The 26,017-nt window shown below is 43.6% G+C and overlaps 2 protein-coding genes across 4 annotated transcripts in view; both read right to left on the minus strand.

The window, feature by feature from the left end:
• LOC110976980 (thyrotropin-releasing hormone receptor-like) overlaps positions 1–26,017 on the minus strand; it is a 191,224-nt gene that overhangs the window by 36,337 nt on the left and 128,870 nt on the right. For 2 of the 3 annotated variants that reach the window (XR_015424593.1, XR_015424595.1), the window contains one exon: positions 10,738–25,683. The gene's annotated coding sequence lies outside the window, so the exon portion shown is untranslated. Of the gene's footprint in view, positions 1–10,563; positions 10,652–10,737; positions 25,684–26,017 lie in introns of those variants that run through there. The other variant, XR_015424594.1, reaches the window with a different exon arrangement.
• On the minus strand, positions 529–5,069 carry LOC110990298 (putative G protein-coupled receptor No18). Its single transcript, XM_022255202.2, has one exon. It carries the CDS (start codon positions 2,733–2,735, stop codon positions 1,392–1,394), a length of 1,344 nt encoding a protein of 447 aa, XP_022110894.2. The 5' UTR covers positions 2,736–5,069; the 3' UTR covers positions 529–1,391.

Here is a 26,017-nt window from a genome sequence, read left to right on the forward strand (position 1 = left end):
CTGCTTACAGCAATGTAAAATGTCATATTCACGAGCAGGTGAAGCACAGTCATCTCCGGATAAACAGTTTCATTTGTCAGCATGGCTGACAAGACAGTCATCAAATTATGCTTTTTCTTTGCTTTAGCTTTAATAAACTGCGTCCATTAAGGAAAAAAGGTTGCGGTTTGAAATCTAGACACCAAATCCCTCATCTGGAGAGAAAGAAAGAGAGAGGGGGGGCAGTGCCTGAATAAACATCTTAAGCAAGGGTAATCCGTCCATCTCTGGAACTCTGGAAACTTCTTGTGACTTGTAAGCTATATGGTTCAGAAACATGGGCATATTGGATAACTTAGAAATACATTTTCACTGGAGATTCAACACTTCCGTCTATTGACATCACAGTGCCGGAAAGTCCGAGGAGCAAATGTTCATAGCTGTCTAAATCATATGATTTGGGGCGACTCTTTATGATTTTTGTTTCTGGCGTCCTAATTATTTTCAGTTATTCCTTACAAACATGAAGTTAAAAGCCAGCACATAAGATACAGTTACACCGCCACAATAGATCGTGTTTCCTTACTACCCTGACCTAGTTTCCATTAGACTTAATTTGGCAACTCCCTGTGAATTTCAAAGAAAGGGGAAACTGTCCCTTACAAATAATGCTGGAACAAAAGTACTGCAGATGAATAATTTATCAACCTTATCAGCCAATCTTTGGGCTCAATAGTTCCCACAAATGTAAGTTTGACGACATTACACAAATTAGGACAACTGGGTCAACGGAAAGATTAGATTTTAGATGCAAAAACTATTAAATGCCAATGTTAACAAATATGAGAGAAAAGCCCATCCATCTGGTCAATTATGCTTTATTAGGGAATTGAAATTTTCTTCAAATTGAATTATTTAATAAGGTCTCAAGATAATTATATTATGAAGGAGAGTCCCCATTGTGAGCACAAAATGTAGTTTTACAACTTTGGTGAATAAATAGATTTATCTATTTTTACACCCATCTCTCTGTTGAAAAATGGCATTTGGCGACTGTCAGTTTCCTCTATCCGACACTTTTTACAAAATCTGAAAACCGAATTCAAATAGAGTAGGTTTAAAATGAATAAAAATGGTCGTAAAAGGCAGTCAGTGTCACATCACTGATAGCGGCCTCACTGCCTTCAGAAAACAATCATCCAAGGAACGGTGGAGGGGAAAAACATGTACAAGACCCGTTTAGCAAGCTGGCTGAGCGATGCCACAGTGACCATCACAGAGGCCACTAGAGCTGCCGCTGACCGCATATTGATGTCATTCACTCATCTGAACCATGCCTGCATAATGTAAACAAGTTACATGGCTCAAGTTGAAACAATAAATAACGGAATGTTGCCCTTCGGGCCATCGAGTCAGGCAAGTGAGTCCAGTTCTTCTTGACTTTCTGCGCGCAGCGTCTCTTCCTTCGGCCTCTCTCTGGACGGGGCGAGGGAGGGGTCAGCCGGGCCATGTTTGCACCGCCGCCGGCAGAACCCCCACCGGCGGAGAAGCCGTTTGACCCCTTCCCGGAATGCCCTGTTGGTGGCCCCGTAAATGACTGGGTTGCAGGCGCTGTTGAAGATGCACTGCCACTGCGTGAGAGCGGACGTCCAGAAGCTGATGGGCTCGCACAATATGGCCTGCACGATTTGACTGACGACGTAAGGGGTCCAGCAGAGTACGAAAGTGCCGATGAGCACCGTGACTGTGATGTTGGACTTGCGCCCCCTGACGAAGACCTTGGCCACCTTCCGGGCGTTGCCAAGGCTCATCTTGCGGAGGGCCACCGGGGTGGCGGGGCCGGTGGCCGGAGTGGCCCCATCCTCCACCGACATGGTGCTATCCGGGGTGCTGCCGTCGGGGGTGTTGGAGAGGCCGCGACGGGAGTGGGCCGAGCCGTTTTTGGACGGCGCCATCGGGTTGAGCTCGATGGCTCGACGATAACGGGCCTCTAGGCGATTCATGGTTCGGGCCATGCGCAAGATTTTGTAGTAAGAATATGCGATGACAACTGCAGAGGGGAAAAGGAAGAACAGTATCATGGCCCACATGAAGATGGGTTCGGTGTGCCAGAGAACATTACACAAGGCCGTGTCTGGGACCAGTCCAACACCTTTCCAGAGTCCGGACACCGGGAACACGGCGGCTATCGTGGAGTAAATCCACAGCAGGGCACAGGTGAAGATCACCCGCCCGCATGTCATCTTGTTCTGATACTCGAAGGGACAGACCACGTACAGGTACCGCTCGTAGCTGACGAGTCCCAGTGAGAGTATGGACACGGAGCATAGGAGACAGATGAAGAAGCCGACGAACTGGCAGAGGAACCCCTGGGTGCCGCTGGGCCAGACGCATGTGAAGGCGTAGTAGATGGACGGCGGCTGGCTGACAATCCCCAACAGGAGATCCCCTAGGGCCAAGTTCAGGATGACCAGGAACGAGACGTTGTGGAGCTGCCGGTCCGTCACGATGACCAAGATGGTCAGCCCGTTGCCGAAGACGATGAGGACGAAGCTGACCAGCCCCAGCGCGGCCTGCACGTACCGGGAGCCCACGTCCTCCGAGCACGTGTGATTCTCATACAGGTCCCCGCACATCGCTTCCGCGGGCCAGCCGCTATCTAATGAGTTGTCCGATCCAAACGCCCCGGCCCACGACACATTGGTGAGCTGGGTTGACTGCGGCGGTACCGCCGACACAATATTGATGACACTCATTATTCACAAACGTGACTTATGGTAATTCTTGACGACATCAGGGGACACATTGGAAAGTAGATTCAGCCGTCATTTGCGCTGCAACACTCTCGCCTAGCCGTGTTTTCATATTTTCCTACTTCATCTACGACGAAATACGTTGGCAGGGAATATAAATTATTTTTTGTTGTCGGTAGAATAATCCATGTTTGAATGCCACATTATGACTGGCACGACACGAACACATGAACGCGTAGGCCTCCACAAAAAAGTCTTTACCACGCTTCAGTACCCACGAGTCTGACGGTTGGACCGCGGTATCGTGGTGGGACTACCGAAGGCAGAGGAGTCCCCAAAATAACAGTTAACTGCGGTCTTCCCGAAGTGTCAGTGCATGTGAACACGATTTAATTTTGATGTGAAAGGCACATTTTAAGAGTACGAATCGAGGTACAGTGAATTTCGTTATGTTTATAATGCGAGCCTCGGTTGGTAAGTTGTTTAGGAGGGCATTACTCACACCATAGAGCTCACACAAATCAGTAGTTGTCTGGCCGAACAGAGGCTTCAAATGCTCCTGGGTACTATACTGAAATCCTGTGGCCTGATGGAGTTCACAAAATATCTGCCTGAGGAGCACGTACAGTACACCACGCACGTGTACTATGTACACGTCTCGACCAGCGGAAGTCGTTCATTTCAGTCACTTTACCTGCAACGTATAACCACTCACACATAATGAACGTGTTGTCTGCACGGCACAAGCCCACATCACTGCACTTGAACGTTACATGCAGTAAAAACGCTACAGGTTGCTGCTTTGCGGAGCCTGATTGAATTGAACGCATGAATTGATTTTTTTCCATTGTAGCCGCCGGGTCATAACACGCTGATCAATCCGGTCATCGGGGGGTTAAGTGAGCGGCGCGACCTCGTTCGGCCGCCTGGTCATGACAAACAAGGAAAGTCTGTGTCGGTGCATTCATTCATGCTATATGACTCATCATTATTCAGACACGGTCAATTGTCGTGGCGAAATCGTCCAGTGCGCAGACGCAAAAAAACGACCAATCATTTGGAAATACCGATTTCCTTGAGTGAAAAAATAAAGGGGGGGGGAGAGAAAGGATTACAATGAGCAAAAATATGCGCATAGTTGAATATGACCGGGGCACTTGTTGATCGAAACCAACTGCAAGAGTTCATCGGTTACCATGGAGCGGCTGTGAGTTACCCGATAACCTGTCGTACAGCACCCGAAACTTGGGCATTTGGCTAGGCCCTTTCTCATGATTTCAAGCATCTCTCTTCAGCTACTGTAATTTCGCTTTGAGGCTTTTGTTACTTGTTAAGTGCCATACCCCATTAGCGAACAATTACAATCTAAACTGTACTAACACTTAGCGGAGCGGTGGGTGGGGTCTTGCTCTGTCGTTTTTGCAACAAACGTCGAGCTTCGTGGTGTTAATTAGCAATGTGTTACAACAGTGTGGTTGGGTAAAAAAAAAAATCACATTTAATGCAAATCCGGAATGTACATGGAGACGAGCCTCATAGCGGTAGTTGTCTGTGTGGACCACTGTTTACAGGAGATCCGGTTGATAATAACAAAACCGAAGGGACCATATGGCCGCACTGGCCACCTGCAGTGTTGATAGATAATGTAAGCGAATGAGCAGTTAACAGCACCTTCCCCGCTGCAAAGATAAACAACAAAATCCTGGTTTCATCCGAGACCCAATTTTTAGGCTAAAAGAGAAGTGATCGATTGCTTCATGCCCTCTGGGATCAAATTTGTTGAACAGAAACAACAAAACATCATGCCATTTATATAGACCAATTCATTAATAACAGTTTGTGCAATTTTGGGGAACAGAAAGTGAAACGTGGATTCATTGTCGGCTTCCTTTTTAATACGAACCGACATCAATATTTTTTTACATTAGTATGCAAACTACATAGAAAAGAGAGAGTTATTTCCTTTCAAATAATTCGGTTCAAACCCGCGTCCTTGCAGGCATCATTCTTCGCGAACGATTAAGCAATCAACAAAAACTCCTGCACCTCAACATTTGTGACCACTCTCAAGTCTGTTCCTCTTTAAATGTAGACGTACTGAAAACTACCGGCTTTCCAGGCATCATCCCCCAACAGAGGCAAATATAATAGTACTAGTTTGCAGACCCAACTTACAACGTGTACTGCAACGGTTACACCAATTCAATAGTCCCAAACAGACGGACGACATTTGACATTAGCAGACTAAAGAGGAGTTCAGAATAAACTGACTGAAACTATAAACAAGTTTGAGGAATAGAGCTATTCAGCTCAAAGTTTAAGAACAAGATTAAGATAGCATATAAGAGCACACACAGTATACTTGTTGCCGGGTTATGGGGACTGCACATAAGTTGAAATACAGACGTTATGAGGATCACAAACGTATCGGGAACAAATTGTTGTCCCCACAACGTGATTCGGCCTTTCTTAATGAAACAAAATGTCCGTCCCCTAAGACATTTTCCTATACGTCCATGCCTGAACGTGGGGAAGGCCCACATACATGTACACTTACAAAACGATACCGTCGTGGCGACCCATCTAAAGGGGCCGGGTATACGCGATCAGTAGATCAATGCAGCACTAACGATGACTGACGAAGATTCACGGGCAGAACGCGTGCCAGAAGCCGCCAGGTCTAATCAGACCCGGTCTGATCAATTTCCGAAAAAACAATACAAAACATGGCCGAATCGGAGATCAGCTCTCCCTCTTCGCTAAGTGCACCTTGATTGAAAATTACCCAAACCGAGTCGCCTCGATCTTTGGGTGGTTAATGTGCGCGACTTTTGCAGGCTCAGAATTTAAAACCTTATTTGACTGGATAACTGTATTACTTTGAAAACGCTGTATACATTGGATTCTTCCTTTGCACAATATTGCAATATAAAGTACCAAAATGAGGCGGCTACAAATCGTTAATCCTGTAGTTTCGACCAATGTTGACAATATTATTTCCTGACTAGCGTACATCCAATCTGAAGCACAAACCAAAAAAAGGGCGGTTGAGTTTTTAATTACTCTCAGCTTTCATCGAAGAACGTTTCTTTGTTTTGTTCGTTTTCGATATTATGGCCCCAGCATTCGTTTCAATACCACCGCAGCTGATTTTTCTAGAAGGGAAACCAGCTCTGAATTAATTTCGGGGACCCAGCCCGGCTGTAGTGTATAGCTCACTGTCATCATTCTGAATAGAGGCGGCCCAGTGCAGTGCGCAGTTACGGTCAATAACTCACCGTCCGCAGTGAGCTCAGGGGAAATTGATAGCGACTGTCTGCCGTTCACGCTGATCGGCGTATTTCTTCTGGCATGCATCAATTTGGAACAAATGATGAAAACATGAGCGAGGTACATCATTCACGCGTCTTCTTGACGACAATTCATTAGCCCGTCGCTCGCTTCTCGCTTCAGCAGGTGGCAATTTCAATGTTCGGTTTCTGGTTCAGTGCACATCATTACAATGATCTTAGTTATAAATGTGTCTATACATGAACTTAAGTTATGAGATTAGTATATTTTTAGACAGAAGATCAACGGACAATTTCTGGAGAGGAAATTTTCCAAGAGCTGTGGATGGAGCGTGACGCATTTTCTTGTCACGGGTGATTTGTCTAAATCCTTCCGCCACCTGTCTGATATCTGTAACAAGAATCCTACTGGAAACGGGCACTGAACTTGAAACACTATCGTCCCTGCTTCATTAGTGGGAATTGATCTTTGCCCCTGTTATGTCGAAGTAAAATTTCAGCGTCTTATTAATTTTTTTTTTTGGGGGGGGGTCATTTCACCCCGCCAATAAACGAGCACAAATGCCGTGTAAAGACGAGAAGGAAGATACAATCTGGTCTCGGATTTACGAGCCGTAGAGAAGGCTTCGCTACAACTGATGTAACTGATAAAGGCTGGAACTTCGCCGGTATCAGACCTCGCGCAGAGAGTGCTGCAGACGAACTACGGTGAACATCGCGATGCTCCAATTTTATAAGAAAATTGTTTGAAATTGAATTTTCCTTTATATCTGCGTTCTAACATCAAAGGGTGTCGTTCGATTTCGTGAGTTGCGAGCAGTCATTTGATTCAAATTTAATAAATCCCCTTGGTCATGCAGATTCGTCGCGCATCTTGGAGAGAGGGTTATCAAATATCCAATGAACAAACAATTTCATCAGGCCTCCGTCCAAGTTAGTCTCTTTAGCATATCATGCGTCCCAATTACTATTTGTAATTTATGTCAAAGTTGACTTTCCACGAATTAAAGACAAAAAAGAATTATGAATGAATATGCACTCAAGGATACAAGTTTCTATTCATGTTGAACGACTGAACTCGTTGAATATCTTGGGCCTAATACTACCTGATTCATATTTGCATACACCGGAATTTAGCAGAAAAATTGCATGAAATAATGTACTGGGATAACCTAATTTTTTATGTTTAACAGATTTTGCAGATTTCTACTTCTGTCAACTTTTCATTTGGAATGGTCAGAGTTACCGGAAGTGCATCAAGGATTGTCAGAGAGGGGTGCGAATGCAATGGCTGGGGATCCCCGAGTTGATACTATGGAATTCCATATATGCTGTCACCCGTCGCCCGTCGCCTTTTGCTTTTTGTTGTATCCCAATTCTGCCATTTACCAGTTCCAAACATGCCATTTTCCGTCGCCCGTTGTGCGTCGCCTGTCGTCCGGTTTTTTTTTTTGGTCACGCTTGTGCAGTGGTATTTTACACTTTGACTCTTGATTGTTTCACATGTAAATGTACTTGTTCGAACAGTGCAAAGTCAGCCTTGTTCAGGGCCCAATAACATGTTTACCGACATCCCGAGATTTCCGAAACACAAATTAAATTATTGTCTGGTCTCTAATCTTTCAATTTCTTTTCAATTTTTGGTGGGTTTGATTGGTTAACTAATCGCATTTTTAATTATTCCCACAAAACAAAATCACCCACCGAAAAGTGATTTTTCCGAAGTCTGATTGCAGCCCAACTGGCAACCCTCAACTTACTTGGGCACTTAGGACCATTTTTCAACCTTTTTTTATCCATTCTGCTCTCATATGAAAGCTCAATGACCCAGGGAGTTGATCCTGGAAACAATTTACACAATCTCACCATTTTGGGGGCCAAACAATCTCCCTTATCAAAAGATACCGTTGGGGAACTTTTAATGCTAATGAGCTGGCCAGAAATTCTCATTTGAATTAGTGGACTGCACTTGTAAGTGTAAACATACACGTGAGCATTCTAAAACTATCGAGCAGAAGCACCCCTTCATTGGTTGAAAAGAGCTATGTTGGTCTGTTGTTCATTTTGTTGGTAGCGACGCGACCGTAACGCGTGTATTTCACAGTCGTTCGTGAACCAGCGAAGTAGTGCAGTTCTTTTTCATTTCATTTCATTCATTTCATTTATTATTTCTAAGGTACATGTATCAAGACGGAGACAACAAGCAACAAGCATAAAACAAGGACATAGAAAATTACAAAATACACGGTAAAAACTGGTAACACCCCTGAGGGATTGCCAAGAGATGCACTTAATCATTATCGTGAGGCTCTCCTAAGATGCTATCAGAAAAAGAAAGTAGACATTCATGGAATAAACTTGGTCCAGCTCGAATAAATTGTCGTTTAAACGAGATAACTAAGTCGTTTAACGAGATAACTAAGTCGTTTAACGAGATAACTATGTCGTTTAAACGAGATAACTATGTCATTTTAACGAGGTAATAAGTCGTTTAAACGAGATAAAATCATATTTTTTCGCATTTGCAGCAATACGTTTCCATAGAAAGGCATAACGCTGGATGAGAAACACTCCACTGCACAAGCTTGGTCGACGGACACAACTCTCGATAGTGTCTGTACCGACGTCACGGTGTTCTAAAACAAACAGGCAAACGTTTTCTGCCTCACAAAATGTGGGTTAAAAACAAGTCAATTAAATGAATTTCTGTCTCTTGAGGAAAGTGATTGTTGCCATTTCTTTTATTGGTATTTTGTCCATTTACGATGTGAAGTCTAACTGCATACGCCAACATTACGAGTCTACATACGACAAGGCCCTGACGATATTACATGTATAAACTGTGGCTGATGAGTTGGTTGCCAGAACTTCGCTGAGCGCGTGTCAATAGGAAAGAATGACCCACAAGTCATTCAAGTAGCTGAATGGTGCATTTTTTTTTCTGAAATACGGGAACCTGGTACCAGGAGTCACGGACAGACGGAGACGAGATTGATTGTGGTCTCGATTGGTGTTGATTTTACTGGAGAGCCGAACTGGCCGGCGGAACGAAGGGAGTCGTCAACTCGAAGCCGCGGAGCTCATCCGACCCTGCAAAATTGACTTGTCTCTGCTGAAATTAAACTGAAGTCTGTATCAGAGAAGAGAGCTCTCCCTCCGCTTGTTTGTTTGACATGCTGTTGCTTAATTATTCGTCTCGCAAAGAATTACTTGCCAGGATAACATTCGTCAGAATTCCTGGTAAATGCATGGATACCTTTTGCAACAGCCAGCAGGGGTTGACTGACAGAATTCACTCATTCGACGCATATAAATATTCACCAAATGTACACACGAAAAACTTTCCCTATGTAATTACTAGCACAGTAATACGATTGTGAGGTTTATAAAGACAGGTTCCCGACGGATTGTTTCACTGTGTGCTACAAATAACAAGGTCGATATAATGTTTGCCCGTTTTTCAAAAAGGCAGAGCAGTATTTTATTTACAGGTGTGACAGCAGACCCAAACTGAAAATGCGCAAATTTACGAATGCCGCCACGAAAAGTATTAAAAGTGAAAGGAAACGGGCAGAAATTATTCCTTTCCGCTGGGGTACTGATCCATTATCGCTGTCATCAGCTGTTGGGTTCACATGCTAATTGTTCTTCCTTGCTCTTCGTTCTGAAGCGCACTGTTTTCCTAAGCGAGGTGCGGTACAGCTGTTGGGTATGGAGAGGACTAAAGAGTGGAACTGTGGTTGATAGAACGAACGGTTCGCTTTGTCGCCATGTATTTCCCAAGAACCTTGTCTATCTGCCATCTCTGATGTCAGGTTGCATCAAGAAATGGCCACAGTGTGGCTACAGCTACGGACATTCACGGTGGTGTGCTCGTGCATGGCAAAAACTCAAGGGTGCACTGAACCAATTCAAGCTCCATTGAAAATAGTGTAAAATCAACCAAGTTTGGAGCCCCATGGCAGGCAACTGAAGTCCCTGAGGCCTCTCAAACAAAAAAGGATGTGTTGTGTGGTCCTTCAGATTTCATTTGATTTTCAATTTTTAATAATTTTTTTAGTAGTACCAATGATTTTTTTAATTATCCACCCAAAACTCACCCCCCAAAGTGAATGTTGCCAAGCCCTCCCAGCGGCCATTTTTCAAATGACATCCTTCACCTTCCTCGGGCTCTTCTGACTAATTTTCAATCCCATTTTTGTCTGCTTTGCCCCCAGATGGGTGCCCCTGAATCTACAGAGATGATCCTGGGCCATACTGACACAATCCCACCATTTCTTGGCCCAAACAGACCCCTCTTTTCGAAACAATCTCTGAGGGTACTTTCTGTGCGCCTCGGCCTGGCGGAGAATTTTCCTTGAATTGGGACACTGCACCCTCAAACCACAGCACACCTGATTTAAAGATGGCGGACAGCAATGGATTATTGGGGGGGCGTGACGTAGAGGCAAGGGATGCGCGGGCTACACAGAAAAACAGTCAGGCAGATGCAAACAAACCAAGAGGTCGGAAAATTCAGCATTGCTGAGATGTTCTCTTACGTGGAACTAAGCCGCAATACATGTAATTGTTTCTCGTCCTCCCAGAGATCTGTTCGGCTTGAGCCTGAGGTTCATCCGTTGGAACTTACTGGAGAGAAAGTAACAATGCAACGAACACACTATTCGGACAACACTGGCCTTAAGGAATACAGATAAAGAAATAACTAATACAAGTAAAAATAATAAACTTATTCCTCATTTAATAATAGGATATGTACACTGCACTAATTACACAAAAATACACTACTTACAATAAAATACTGAATATACTTATGCTTCCACGGTAAAATCTCCATAGGTCAAATGTGGATGACCCAAAATTGAACCCCCTATAACCTCTGCAAGACGTGTATAACACTCTCCCCGTTTAGCAATAAGGTACAATCCCGACTGATCAAAAAATAGGACCATATACGAACCCACATCCTAAAAACCGTCTAATTCAGATTGCACTTTGGAAGTTAGATAGTGATTACGTAATTATTCCAGAAGACGGTCAGGCCGAACATGATTCTGTCACGAGTCTCGAGATTAAGGCTGTTCCACAAACCAGGAAATCGAACAAATAATGTCTTGTGAAAAGCATTGGGTCGTGAATGCACATGACAAAATTTTACTGAGTCAAGGTGTCGGGCACCTGGGAGTGAGATGATTTAGGATGGGAATATCAAATTTTCTGTACAAACATTTAACAACAAAGGAGACAGATGGAAAATGAAATCTATTCAATATGAATTGCAGACCCAGCTTGGTGCACTGCTCGGAATACTCGATGTTTTCCTTGTTTTGGATGTGGATACGTCTACGAGGAAGACCGAGACAGCATCGAGTAAACCTTCTATGAACCCGTTCCAGGGAGTCCTGTTCAGAGACAGAGCTTGGGCACCAGACCGGGGTAGCATACTCATAATTGGTCTGACTAGGGCAGAATACAGTTTAACCATCGCAGCAGGATCCTTACATTTAGCAATTCTTCTAACAAAACCAAGCAACCTACTTGCCTTACATACAACGGTTTGGGTTTGAGTTTTCCAGGAGCGATTGCGTGAGATAACTGCACCTAAATTGATCAGTCGACTTACTGGTTTTGGAGGATTGGAACGGGAAATAGACATCAGTTTGCATTTCTCATTATAAAGTTTCATTCTATTTTGTGCACACCAACTATCAATCTGATACAAATCGGTTTGAAGAATAGCTTCATCGTTTTCATTGTACATGATCCTATAAAGCACAGTATCATCAACATATTGTCTCAATGAAGATCGAACACAAAAAGGCAGGTCAAAAGCAAATATATTAAAAAGAAGTGGCCCGAGGACAGAGTCCTGGGGCACACCCAAGTCCACCGAGTCCATGCTGACTGAGTACCCAGAAATTGAACGCATTGTTGTCTGCTGGTCAGATATGATTGAAACCATTGAAACGACAAACCAAAAACTCCGTATTTATGCAGCCTTTCCAGAAGAATGCTATGGCTGACATGATCAAAAGCTTTCGACCAGTCCAGAAAGACTGCATCAACACGGGGCGGGTTGGGACGGTCGATGGCTTCTGCCCACTCATGATAAACTGTTGCTATCTGTGTAACTGTTGCGCGACAAGAAACAAAGCCATATTGAGTATTGACAATCGGAAATAATACCGCGTTTATACATGTGCGTTGCAACAATTGTTGCAACATGTTTTGCAACAATTTTCTCAAGACATTTTTTATACAACTTACAATTGAGCATCGTGAAATTGGCCTGTAATTACTCATATCACGTACATCACCAGACTTGTGTATTGGGATTATGTCTGCAAGTTTCCATTCAGCTGGCACTCGACCAGTCGATATATAGAGATAAGTTACAAATTTGGTTCAGTGGGTAAGCCAGGCTATCAGCAGCAATTTTAAGAAGCATGGGGAGATATCATCAGGTCCCAGGCCTTGTTTGGATCTAAGGCGGTTAGAATCTTACGGACTTCTACAGCACTAGTAGGCCTATGCAAATAAGATCCTGTATGTACTAATTGTGGGACTTACGTATTTGATTATTAAGTTGATTCCGAATAGTTTTGTTCCTCAACGAGAGATTAGCATGTGACAAACTCTTACAAAGACCAGACAGTGGTTCTGATGGAATGAGGTATTAATCAGGCATTATGACCACTTTTTAATACAGCCATGGGAGATTCTGTGAACCTCAGGAGGGAAATTTTGCGTGAAGTATCCACTTTGAGCAGAAGCACCCCCTCATCGGTTGAAAAGGAACATGTTGGTTGGGAGTGTTTGTTTTGATGGCAGCGACACGCCCGTAACGCATGAATTTCATAGTTCGTGAACCTGTGAAGTGCAGTTCCGACCAAAGGAGCCTCTAGTAGCTAGGAAAATTGCACCCTCTCTTGGTCCAGCTCGGGGATCATAGAGTGAATCAGGCTCTGCTATAAGATAGTGTGCGTCCTGCTTCAGGGGATATGGAGATAACACAATACCTGTTGCTGGACAATCAAGGCCTGTCATATTTTCCTGAAATCAGAGCAGCCTACTTATAATCTAACTATGCAAGCGAAAACTACTTCAAACCTTTTAGTCTGCCAGGCAGACCCCGGGAGCTGATAGAGTTTCACTTCCCTAAGGGTCACCATGTCGCCCTGCAGGTTTAGGGGATGCGCACTCGTTGTCGTGTTCTTCGCCGACCGGAAAACGGAAGATGTCAGGTTTAACTGATCGATTTCTGGCGAGCCACTGCCATCGCGCCACGGTGAGAGTCTCAGGTACGCCATGGATGATTTCGGAAGATGCATGCCAGTGACCTATTTATGACTTACCTCTTCCGTACTCTCGGCCTCTTACACGATTTTGTAAAGAAAATTACCTACCGATGAACAGGCCATAGCGCAAACCTTTGCAGGTAGCATTAAAAAAAAGGATAAAAGATAAAAGAAAGAGGCTGGAGATACTGTATGTACTTTCTCATGCAAAAATGGTTTTCTTGCCAGTCTTGAAAGGAGACTAGTCATCATGCCTTGTGGACGTTTATCCTGTTGAAATATCGGCTTTTACTTCCCTTAAAAAAATAAACTCTGCAGCCACGATTATTCCTTAATTATTCAAGGCTATCCCCGGCGTCATGTGTAAAAAAAATCGTCTGCAGGTAGTGCGACAGGAAATGGCAAGGGAAAGTGACGACGCTTATGGTCGCGTGATCGAATTCAAAGGCGATCTGTCTGTGTTAGAAATGTGGGCGTGTCAAGCCATACATCACGCTCGATAAAGAAAAGGCTACCTGACATTTCAATTTAAACAAATTAATCTGTCCGTAGTTGGTCCAAATGGGGGAAGATATTAACGCACAGACACGGCTGCTGTCGGTTTTGGTACGGGTTGTTTATGCTTGCTTAATTGAAAATCGACGGCGTCATTTACAGCTATTTTGATACGCCTGCGCGAGTTTTTGGTGAAGGTTTCCCTATATCAGTTGTAGGCACTAGTACGAACAGATTCTCTCAGAAATATTTGAGAGGGGAAACGCAGCTATGTAAAGAAGTTGGATTGGACTGCGAATGAACGAGATGCAGACTGAGTGATGCTGGCCCAGACGCGATGGAAATTGAGGTTGACTGTCCCCCAAAACACGGTTCGGCAGGATTAAGAGAGACTGGAGCCCTTGAGGCCTAGCTTGAAAGCGCCTATACTGTTCTAGATATGTGATAAATTATTTCGTCTGGACCCAAGACTTCGTAAAAGTGGCTCAGAAAGTAGGGGTATTATAACGTTTACCGGCTGGGAAGATGTGGGTTGGGACACGCAAGCCCAAATGGGAGACATAAATTCATACAATTCGCGATGGAGCCATGCGTTGTGATTCATCTCTCACCTGACTCGCCGAAATAGCTCTGCCTCTGCCTTATAATACGATACGACAGCAGAGAGGGGCCGGGACAGAACTTGACGACCATTTGCACACGTGGATGGTCCTAAACGCAGAGCACTAATAGGTCCATTGACCTTAACTTGGGGGTATTAGGGAGCTGACTTTTTAAATTCCTAAACCACCACGGCAAGAACAAGTGAAAGCTTAGGATGCTTATCCAAGTGTATTAAAGTTATGTTAAAGTTACCACCATCATTGAATGGCTTCTTTATCTCTTCTATCAGGGACCTAATTTTCCTCTCAGCGCTGTTTTGGAGAATACATACATGTAATGACATTTCTCAAAATGACATCACCCAGGGTGACATTACCAAAAGTGGCACAAATAAAAACGACATTACCAAAGGTGACTTCGCCAAAAGTGACATTACCCAAAGTGACATTACAAAAAGTGAATCACTAATAACGGCATTACTGACGGTGCCTTCAATTTCCTGTCAGACCACGGAGCTATCTAGACCAGACGTTCAAACCTTTATGAAAATATTTTACTCTACGGTCACCACTGAGAGGGAGACGGGAAAGTGATACGATCCGGAAGTAACAAGTGCCTGGACACATTGTCGCATTACAAAGTGAAGAGAAACTTGTGTAGGTAATTGATGGCACAAGGCTAATGCATTTTGTTATTTGCAGCTAAGAGTAATTTTTGCGGGAGGCAGCGCACATATCACGACGATCATTTTGATAGGTCATTGTTAATGTAAACTGAATAATTTAAGAGGTTGGTTTCAATATTGAGAAACGTTGATGCAATTCAGTAACCAAAAGGAGTAGAAGAGAATTTAGAGTCATAGTGAACCTACGTTCTCCCATGCATTTTCCATACTACCTATGATCATAGGAGATTCATTTTTTACTGCAAGGATTAAACGGATTCAAAATTCATATCTCAAGAATTCGACACCAAATCTCAGTTCATTCCTGAATTATTTATTTTTGTTTATAATTTATAAAGCTTAAACAAATTGAGATTTCGTCACTCAAGAATGAAAACTCCAACAGGAGTCAGAGACACAGATCAAAAGAGAGCTAAATATCATGAAGCCCATTTCTTAAAAATTAATGATAAAAAATTTCAAGGATCACTGAACGACGAAAGATTAATGGGATTGTCTTCGAACATCTGAATTTCAAAGAACTGCCCACCGAAACCGTAACAGTTCTGAAGAAGCCCGAGCCTCCCATGGATAGCGGCCAGTGCAGGATAACTTGGAAAGCGGTACAATGGGCTGGTCGACTAGTTAAACGAGTCCGGGACTTATTAGTCATGAACTCATTCAGGTGGACCATCCTGTGCCTATTCGCTTGAAAGCACATTGCAGGCTTCTTCATAATTCCTGGTAACTTAGCGTCGGTAATGAGGTTATTAGTGTAGGGAAGCGTGTTTTAGGGGGCATCAAAGTTTCTTTGACACGCCACCCAGCCCGTTAGAAATGTATAACAAATTCCCGCGAAGGAAGTGTGTTACCGTGAAAACTAGTTTTTTGCACTGTAACAGCTGATTTATAGTCTTTTCACCTTCGCGATCGATGATTCCATAGTGTGTGACCCGACTTGATGATTATTGGGGGTCATAGCAGAACGTGGACTGAGTGATTTTGGAGTGAAAATTCACCGTCTTGATTGTAAAAGTTTCACGTGAAGCGTACATGTGATATTGTCATGTACGCTTCTACATTGTACTTCAACTGTTTGTTTGTGTGGTGACTCGTATGATTTACACTAGGGTTTCGATCTTTACTCCACACACTGTTCATTATTAGGTGCTGTCTGGAAGGCCTAATCCACGGTCGCACACTGGCCTGGCATTCGGGGAATTTGAGGATTTGGGGGAATTATTGGAATTTTAGGAATAAAGGATTTGAATTGTAATTAGTTGTAATCATATCTAGATATCTGAACCCCCAAAGTTGACATGTAAATAAAACTATGTGTTTTTTAGACTGCTACATTTGGACTCTTTCTGCCCGTCTTCCTTTGCCTTGGCGTCCTTAACTAATAATTGAAGCGGACTTCCTTAATAGATGGCCTGTCATTACAGAAGCAAATAATAGCCATGGGGCTAAATACACACCAGTGTATAAAGATTTGACCAGGAAACGTTGATAGCAGGTGTTGGAAATAACAATCAAGAACTTACTTTTTGCATTCTGCAGGGCCGAAAATTATTTTCAGGAGAGGATCTGTACTGATACACAAGGCTGTATTTTTCAATCATAAGCAGTATTTCCTGCCCTCGGGAAATATGGTAAATTAATTTCTGGCTTCTGATTCATAATGTGAGAAGAAAGGACAGACCAACAATGAAACAAATTAGCTTAAAATGTGATGCGCTTTACATCAAAAAGAAGAACCGTGTTTGTTAATTTCTAGCATTAAAAACGACAAGTGGAAGCGAACAGGCGGATGCCTAGGGGTACATGACTGGGCGATGCAATGACCTGCTGCTTTGTTTGCCACATTCAGCCTTCCTCTGCTCCTATATTGACGCTGTTGGCTAGCTTGATTCGCGCGTGTTGGCAGATTCGGTTATATGTACACAGCTAAGGAGCACATTCACAGCCATTTGAACAGAACAAATTTAAAAAAACAAACAAAAAACAACCCAACATACCAACAAACAAACAGCATGATATCAAACAAACGCCAGACTTCATTATCCTGAAAACTCATCCGCGTCAGGACCTTCACACTTCCTGCACGCACACGACAGTAGTTCTGGGGAACAATGTAGGGATGTTTTGGGTCTTGGTTTTTACATTTGTGCGCACAAAATTCAGTTTTTCCGAAAACAATTTGCAAATTAAGTGGCGGGTGCAGCGCTATGAAAACAATCGCGAAAAAAAGTGGCGAAATCGCAAAGAAGAAAATATTCACGATGTCTTTGAAGCTCGTAAAAGAGATTCCAAATACCGTTAAAAAAAGAAGAGGGTAATCAGGCAGGCATTAATCAGGAGTCCCCTGTCTCTCATGCACACACAGATCAATCAGGGAATATTGACAATGACTGACATTCGATGGCTTCATTTCCTGAAGCATGTTGACCGAACCCGGATATAGACACAACTTCGACGTCTTCTTTGTTCTTCCGATAGCCTTCCAAATAAACTCATGGGCGGCGATACGGGGAAGGGGGTGCATGGCCAACGTTTTAGCTGGGTGGTGCAAATTAAAACCCGCATCAATCCTTGCGGAGAGATGGAATATGGACATCTCCTGTTTTTTTTTTCAACTGCAATTTTAACGCCAATTATTCAACCAAATTCTCTCAAAGCAGCATCACCGGGAGTTAGATCGTGTGTATATATAGGCATGCACCCACTGACCCACCACCACCTACATTATTTCAATACATAATCGTAGCTGCGGTGCGTTACGATATGCTCCATGCTGGAAAACCATAGCGAGATACAATGCCGCTCGATAAATGTACAAGTCAAATGGCCTTCCGCAGATATCCGTTTTAATTTGGTCCGTTCAAGGTAACATGTGTCTACTTAGTAGACAGTTTGCAACAGGCCTATTTCTCTAAGGACGCGTTACACAGATCTTGAAAATTTAAGAGAGAATAAAATATCTCATTACGTCTTTCCCGAATCCTTTGTTAGATTATTGCCCAAACAGCACAATATTCATTTGTTCCGCTTTCGGGAATGGCTCAGTGTAACAAAATTAGGCACTTTCTAGTCTGACGAATCTGAAAGATATTTGCGTTTTGACACTGCTGGTTCCCACCTAGCCTAGATCTGGTCAACATTTAGCCAGTCTAATGGTTCTGTCCTTATTATGACAAGTTTTTAGGCCATTGGCCACATTGAAGCCCTTGTCGTTAACGATAATTGGCTCGGTGGTTTACGGCAGTGTTATATTCCCCACCTGAGTGTCTTCACCCCGATAATGACATCCATTAAGCCACGGCTTAATATAAATCTTCACGGCCGATTGGCGCGAAGCGAACTTGCAGACGAAACTCGTTTTAACCCTCTTGGAAGGCCAACCGCCGTGGCAAAGGTGGGAAGCACGTGACGTCTACAGTCCAAACGTGACCCAAACTGGTCCATGCGCCGGTTGGCCCTAGATTTACTCAAGATTGCCAAAACGAACACCTTGTAATTGTAAAGCAAACTGTAATAATGAGGGCTACGAGACGAGTCGGGACAGACGATACTCAATACGCGGCGATTTCATTTTGCACGACACCATGCATAGGTGGAATATTTCTGTTTTCCCCGTTAGTAACAAGTGTCCCAAATTCCCTTTAGCACTCGTTATAAATTTTGCACTCGTCTGGTAACGTGTTTCAAAATGTAGTACTGATGTGAAACGTACCGTAACAGTCCATACCTCTGAGAGGGACACGTGTGGAGTTCTGTTTGCCTGTTTGCAAAACAAAACGTCGCCCTGTTTAGGCATCATTTCAAAATGCCTATCGATTGACTTTAGGACAGGGCCATCCGACCGATAGCAGTGACTTGTGTTGAGTGAATAATGGAGGGGGTGCTGCTCCACTGAAACCACATAGCCTTGGAAGTAATGCAATAAAAGGCATTTATCAGTTAGAATTGGCCACTTGAGAACACGTAACCTGATAGCCAACAGATAATAAATGTATCTGTCGGACCGTTCTATCCGACACCTACCCGATAAAAATTTTGAAATGGTGTCCTAGGTTTACATCACTCCTCCCCTGGATCTGTTCCTGTGGAGACACTAGCAGGATCATAATCATTTTGGGAAAAAATTTTGTATCATGGTGTTCACTGCATTTTATCATCTGCTTTCACCATCCCGGTTTTGCACGTATGATGTATTTTCACCTTTCCGATGTGTCATTAATGATCACTTCTCCGTGCCGTGTTTGTTTCCCGATTCTGCGTTTAAAATTGCCAGTCCGTTGCGTTCTACTCTACACCCCCTTTCAGCTACACTGCTGACCTTTCAGTTCTTAAAGTGTCCCTTGTCATGTAAGTGGATTTTGGACTTCCCTTAAGTCTTGTTTCTTTTATACCTCACGTGGATTAAATCTCTTACACTCACTTGTGTCAATTTTGTCCACGAAGGCAAACGCGTTGCAGCCAGCGGGTCACGTACGTTTTCATAGAGTCTGCTATGTAGACTACGAAGGTTCATAGGCCTAATTATTTTACTCGATATGTACGGAAACATGAACTCGTTACGGCAGCGATGAACGAAATCTAATGAAACTCGCGTCGCTTTCGATTTCTTGAGAGGCGTGAACCGAGCCTTGCCTCGGTGCGCGCGTACCGAGCTGTCGCCACCTCGGTCAATGCCTCTCATTGTTATGCACGTTGGTTTCAATATGCCACACGGGGTCGCCTTCAGGTTGAATCGTCGGTAAGCCTGAACTGTCATTAGTTCCAGGGAAAGATTTCCCGTGTGCAATCAGAATTTTTACTCGAATACTTTTTCCGATCCGCCGATCGGTTTGCATCTTTCTAATCTACTTCTATTACTGATTCAAGATGAAAACAGCGGCGTATCCAGCTTTTGGTTGGGAGGATTCAAAAGCGAATGCGGCTTCGGGTCGTTTAATATGATCATTTGTTGGGGAGAAAAAACAATAAGCCTTACTCACGGTGCAGACATCCTTGCTTTCATTTGCTGGTGTTGTTTTCTCAGGGTTTGGGTGCTAATATTGGATAAATAAATAGGGGGGGGGGCACCACTTTCTTTCCTACTCACCTATGAAGTATTCTTTGTGCAGAAATATTCCGGAGGGGGGAAGTTACATTGTGGTCTCACAGCACTATGCACAAAATACATATGGCACTGTTTCTACATTTTCTTGGAGTAAATTACATTCTTTAACTGTTGATCATGTAAGTACTTGTGTGAACAATAATGTTGAGGGCATTTGTAAAGGAGGGTTTTTTGTGCTTTTTCTTATGCTGTTTTGACAAGTAGTGCCTTGTTTGACAAAAGATAAAGAGCGCCCTTTAGCATTCATTGATGAAACTGGTTTTCTAAGAATGGGAAAAGCTACCACCTGCGCGTCACTTTTAATGAAAATGTATTTAGAACTTGTTTGTATTGCTGTTACAGTATCATGTAAAAAAGGGCTGAATGTTGAACACTGCATTTTTTGCAGTGCGCATTTTATGAGACTTATACTGACATTTGTGAAGACCGCAGCCGGGGAAAAGGAAGAAACAAGAGATGTGTTTTTCGACAAATTTCAGCTGTTAAAGTGACCTTGCGACGTATTGTGGTGATGCCAACCAGGTGCATTGACGTGTATAAGTGGGGTCTTACGCAATCAAGGATTACTTCGTTTTCTTAATCCTAGAATTTTCCTTGGAAAAACACCACGGTCTGCCCATGACATTGCTGATTGTTAGTGAAGGATCTCGAAGTGTTTCTGTTCGTGTATCGGTGAAAGGACCTTACAGCACAACCAAGACAACAAAACAACAGCAGCAACAACGACGACGACGACGACAACAACAACAGCAACAACAAAACACATTCAAGTTTGGAAACTTCTGTGCAAAACTTTCATTTGTGTAGTTAACTTGTCCCCATTGTCCAAGCACGGCGTTGGGACGGCATCATTTCTGTCACAAGATTTGGAAAAAGAATCATTATGCAAACGTTGCCAAGTATTGCGGGTTGTTTGCTACAGCAGTAGCATGCACGGGTTGATACACGAGCCAAAACTGCAAGAAAGAGATTGTGAGAAATGGCTCGGCATCGTGATTAATGTGAGTTCAAACTGGAACGATCGATGTAACGAAATTTACAGAAAGTGCGACAAAATGCCCTGCTTCATCAAGACACCCTTCTGGCCAAATCAAGAAAACATTTTTAGGGATCACTTGTTCGCCCACAACATGTTTCCCGTCAAAAAAGTCCCAACAAGTTAGTTTGCTGAAAAGCATTGGTGTAAATGTCGGGTCGGGGGATGGGGTACATGTATCCATCTCATATTTGATGGGGGGGGGGGAAATGGGCTATCGAACCCCTTTCCCCCATTTTCGTGATCATGAGAAAAATTCAAGCGGATTATGAAGAATTCTTAGACTTCCCAATCACTAAAATGTATTCAATATCACTCCAAAACGGAAGACCAGCAGAAAAGCCATAAATATGCCGCTCTGATGTAAGATTCTGCAGAAATGTAATACGTATTAAAGATACACATGTCTATCATGAACAACACCCCTAAATAGTGTCATATGGTATCAACAGCCCCCCCCAAAAAAAAACTTCCGTGGCCAGGCAAGTCATCCTCCCATAATCCCCCCCCCCCCCATTTCCGGCACATATTTACGCCACTGTAGGGTAGCTACAAAAACGCTGTGCCAGATTAGTTATTATCGGGGGTTGGTTGTCCGAGTGTACCGTATTGCTGCAATAGCTTGCTGTGAATGGACATGTGGGAGTGCAGACGGAGGGCCCCTGGACTAGCTTATGATGAGGTACAACATTGGGAATAATTTTAATTACTTGCCCACGCCACGAGTCGTTGCAAATTTAGCCCTGCCAACAGAATCACTAGAAATGACCACGTTGTGAAAGTTCAAGGTTCTTTCGCCAAAACCGACTAAGTACCTACATTTTGTTTTCTCGCCTGTGCCACTACGGGTTGGGATGCGATATCCTTGTTTGTATAGTGCTTTCTCGAGAAGTTCAAATCTTGTCTCAGAGAGTATTATCTTTAATACTTGTATTTGTTTTCAAACTTTCATTTATTTATCTTTACAAAATTTAATTTTGTCATATTTTATATCCATGTTTTAATTTCTTCAAAAGAGTTTTTTACTGATGTGTTTTACGTGATGATGTATTTTACGTTTGGATGGGACCTAGTGGATTTAAATGGATGCTATAAATAAACTGTTCCGTGACTCCTGACTTAGTGTCAATGTGGATAGATAAAACACCACAATTATGGAGGCATGATGTGCCTGTCCTGGTAAGATAAGAATTTCTCTTTTAAGCAATCTGAGTGTCTTACGGCGAGGGCCGTGATTTGTCTGCGTGGCAAAGTCGGTTCCTGCGAGGCGCGCGCAAGCACGTGGGCGTTAAACCGGCCCCCTCCTCACAGGGCAGCCGCGCAGGCTTCCTGGCGCCCTCCCGAATGGCCAGGTCCAAGGGCAGCTGTTGAAATTTCTGTGCAATCTGTGGGAAAGCTCTTGAGCAACGCCATGGACCACTCATCACGGAGTCATTTCAGTCTGCCATCTAGTCCCGCATTTTGTTCAAATTATGGATTGTCCTCGCAACGGCACGTACCGCTGAAGAGAAGGCCCACGAGGCTATCACCTGTCAACCATCCCCCATTTCCTGGATTATTTCCACTATACACTGTACATTCTTCAAATGAAACCAAAACGAAAAAAAAATTAAGAAAACACTTTCCAATACCTGACCGAGCTACTATCAACGAAAGTATTATGCAGTTGCTTCTGTGATAAATGGTGTTATTTCTACTGCCAAGGCCATTATTTTGTTTGTCTTTTACTTTAGCCTTTTTGATTCACTGCACATTTTTATTAATTGTCTGATTGCCTTGACTTGAAATGGTGTTTGCGTACGTTGAAAGCCGGCGCTTAGCACTGAGACTCGGTAAACACAGCTGGTTGAGAGCAGCAATGGGTGATTGAGTGGTGGGAATGTGAACATTTGGACAGCGGCTTCCAATGTTAATACTAAGCATGCCGTGCATGTTATTGGCAAGGATCCTACAGCATGCGCGTCTCGAGGGGAGGCCCCCCCCCTTGATAAAAAGGGGGAACATTAAAAAAATGTTGGGAAAAAACGAAGTGATTAGAAATAAGAGAGGAAATGGGATAAAAGTCACGGATTTGCTTTTATAGAAGATATCGCCTGCTCCTAATGTCTTCTTTCATTTCGCCACTGGACCTAGCTTGCCCTCCGGAAATCTCCACCCAATGGGGAAAAATCGTTTGCCCCCCTTGGAAAAAATCGTGGCGACACCCATGCCCTGTGGTGTACCGAGCTCATTTACAAGGCAGAGCAGGCATTTATTTTTTTTGTCTATTCACAACATTGGCTACATCGCGTCAAGGCACTCTCGTGGTTTAGACCACGCTCGGGATAATTCTGATGTTCATCTTTGTTAATGTTCATCTGTATTAATTCTAAAGCTCTCTTTTCACGTACAGGCAGGAGTTTATGATAGGCCTACATGAAATACCAAAGGCAAGAGGCATAAGAATTGCCGAATGTATTAACGTCAATACTGATGCACCTGTATTTACCAAAGTTAATTGATGTTGTTAGTGAACCGATCAATAGACCGCTTAAAGCATTTATTAGAGCTGAAACCAAGTCGTCAAACAGTCACGTTTGTCCTCTGGCGCCAAGTTGACATGAACCAGCACTGCGGTATTAAAGCGAATACTGTTATAATGCTCAATCTCGCCGAACTAGCATGTCTGCTGGTAGATGACGCACAAGCATATTGGGGCCGAGGTTGCACTGAACGTTCCCGTGTGTTTGTACCACACGCTGCATGATACAGGGTGGGCGGACTAAACCTAGGTAAGCGCCCCCCCCCAGTCTCCTGTTTCTGGTCAGGAGCTGGCTCCAAAAGTGGTGCGGCGACGCGGTTTTTTTTTTTTTTTTTTTGTTACCCTCACTTTTTTCTGGAAATGGTGCACGTATAACGCGCAATGTCCATCGCGACTACTCACGCACGTAATGCCAGCCCCTACCAACACTAAATAGACTGGCCCGTATTTGTAACTATTTAAAAAAATACATTTCCAGCTTGTACATGTATACAGGACATAAGACCACCTCGTTTGCCTGGTTCCCAGATATCAATGTATAATAACACAGGAAATTACGTCATCTTAAAAAAACTGCCCGACTAAATGTATGGGGAACTAAGGGTACTTCTTTACTGTACATATTACTCAACCATACCCCATCAAAAATTATCCAGAAGTTGGATTCCATTCGATAAAGCAAGTTGGCAGCTCTTGGACGTCGTTTTATAAAAAAAAAACCCTTAATTTTGCCGACGCGCAGGTCCACGGCGACGTGCGCGCTGACCAGAAACTAGAGACTTTTTGGGCCTGTTGTATTGACTTGATCTCAATTCTAACATGTACCCTGATTACACAGTCACAAACAGGCATCTTTGAACACACAACCTTCCGGTGCAGGCTTTGCTAATTTCAGTCGGCCCGCGGCACCTGTGCTAAATTATCTCTGAAAGGGAGGAAAGGAGACGCGTGGGAATGATTGGATTGGATTACAAACGGTACTGAATAAAAGGTTTTCACGTGAATGAATGCAATTCACATGAACTGCAACAAAAGTTTTCCTTTTAAGATGTTACTTGTCTTATGACCAGTCTTGTAATTGTGTTGTGATAGTCGTCTGATGGCCTGACTGCAACACTGGTCTTCCCTTGTTTCTGTATAGGAGTTCTGTATTAACGCTTATTTCCCATCACACTGCGTGCAATGCCTTGACTGCCTCACTTTGTGCAAACTTCATCTTCCAAACTACGTGCGTGATGTGCATGTTCTATGCAAGATTACGGAAATAAGCAAATTGACTGAAATGAGGGCGCTATTGATGTTTTGTAAGGTGAATCACTCAGGGTGCATGCCATCATATCGTTGGATTTCTACGCGCGAGCTCATTAATATTTTGTGATCCCGCGGGGTTTTTGAAAGAAAACATGCTTGAATAAGGAGGGATCATAGAAATATTCCTATGAATCCCAAATTTGGGACTGGTAGTTTCTAGTTCAGGGTATTTCTTTCACAAAAAGCCCCATTTTGGAGAGGCGGGCGGCTACATTCAGAGCTGAGCGCATAGTTTTACAATTAGTTTGGGGGTATCTTCGGGGAAAGACGAAAAAAAAAAATTTTTCGAGGCTAACCCCCATAAAGTTGAAACACAAAGTGATCTTCTTGCCATAATCTTGAATTTCCGGTGAAAACAACAGAGGCCAACCTCTCCCCGAGAGTCGACAGACGGCGCTCTTTCGGTCTGATTTTGCACTGTTTTCTATGGGCGCGGATCCGGATTTGGTGTAGTGCAACCCTCACAGACCAAGCATCACTGAAGGACCGTGTGGGAATGCCGCGCCGTTGCGATGCAGGATGAATTCCAGATCTTAAAAAGGTTCACCGATGGCTATGATGGGCGCGTAGCTGGGCGGGCGAGGGTGAAAGAGGGCCGTTTCCCCTTCCTAAAAAAAAAAAACAAGGGGCTGAGAATCTAGGTGAAAGAAAGGAGAAAGAAAAGAGGAAATGGATGAGACAATGCTTTGAGAACTGACCCACCTCCAGTGTTTTCGTTGCTCAGTCTGCTGCTGATGAAGGTTTGCCCCAAAAGCCATTGCCCCCTCCAAGCGAGGCCCGTGCCGGTCTTGAAATATCAAGTCAATTTTGAGCACATTTTGCGAGCAGGACTAGGGTTACTGTTAGCACTGGAGCACGGGCGAGACGATTGAGTGCCATTTTCCTTGTGGAGAAACGTATTACAGTCGAAAAAAGGGAATGAGTGGTGAGATCTTCCCAGGA

The sequence above is a fragment of the Acanthaster planci genome, linkage group LG02, assembly GCF_054643075.1.
Source record: "Acanthaster planci isolate LZ-2023a linkage group LG02, COTS_SCS, whole genome shotgun sequence".
NCBI classification, from domain to species: domain Eukaryota; kingdom Metazoa; phylum Echinodermata; class Asteroidea; order Valvatida; family Acanthasteridae; genus Acanthaster; species Acanthaster planci.

Bases quoted from the DNA above. Each gene is read 5' to 3' on its own strand.
- LOC110990298 (XM_022255202.2), bottom strand. From the start codon at position 2,735: ATGAGTGTCATCAATATTGTGTCGGCGGTACCGCCGCAGTCAACCCAG.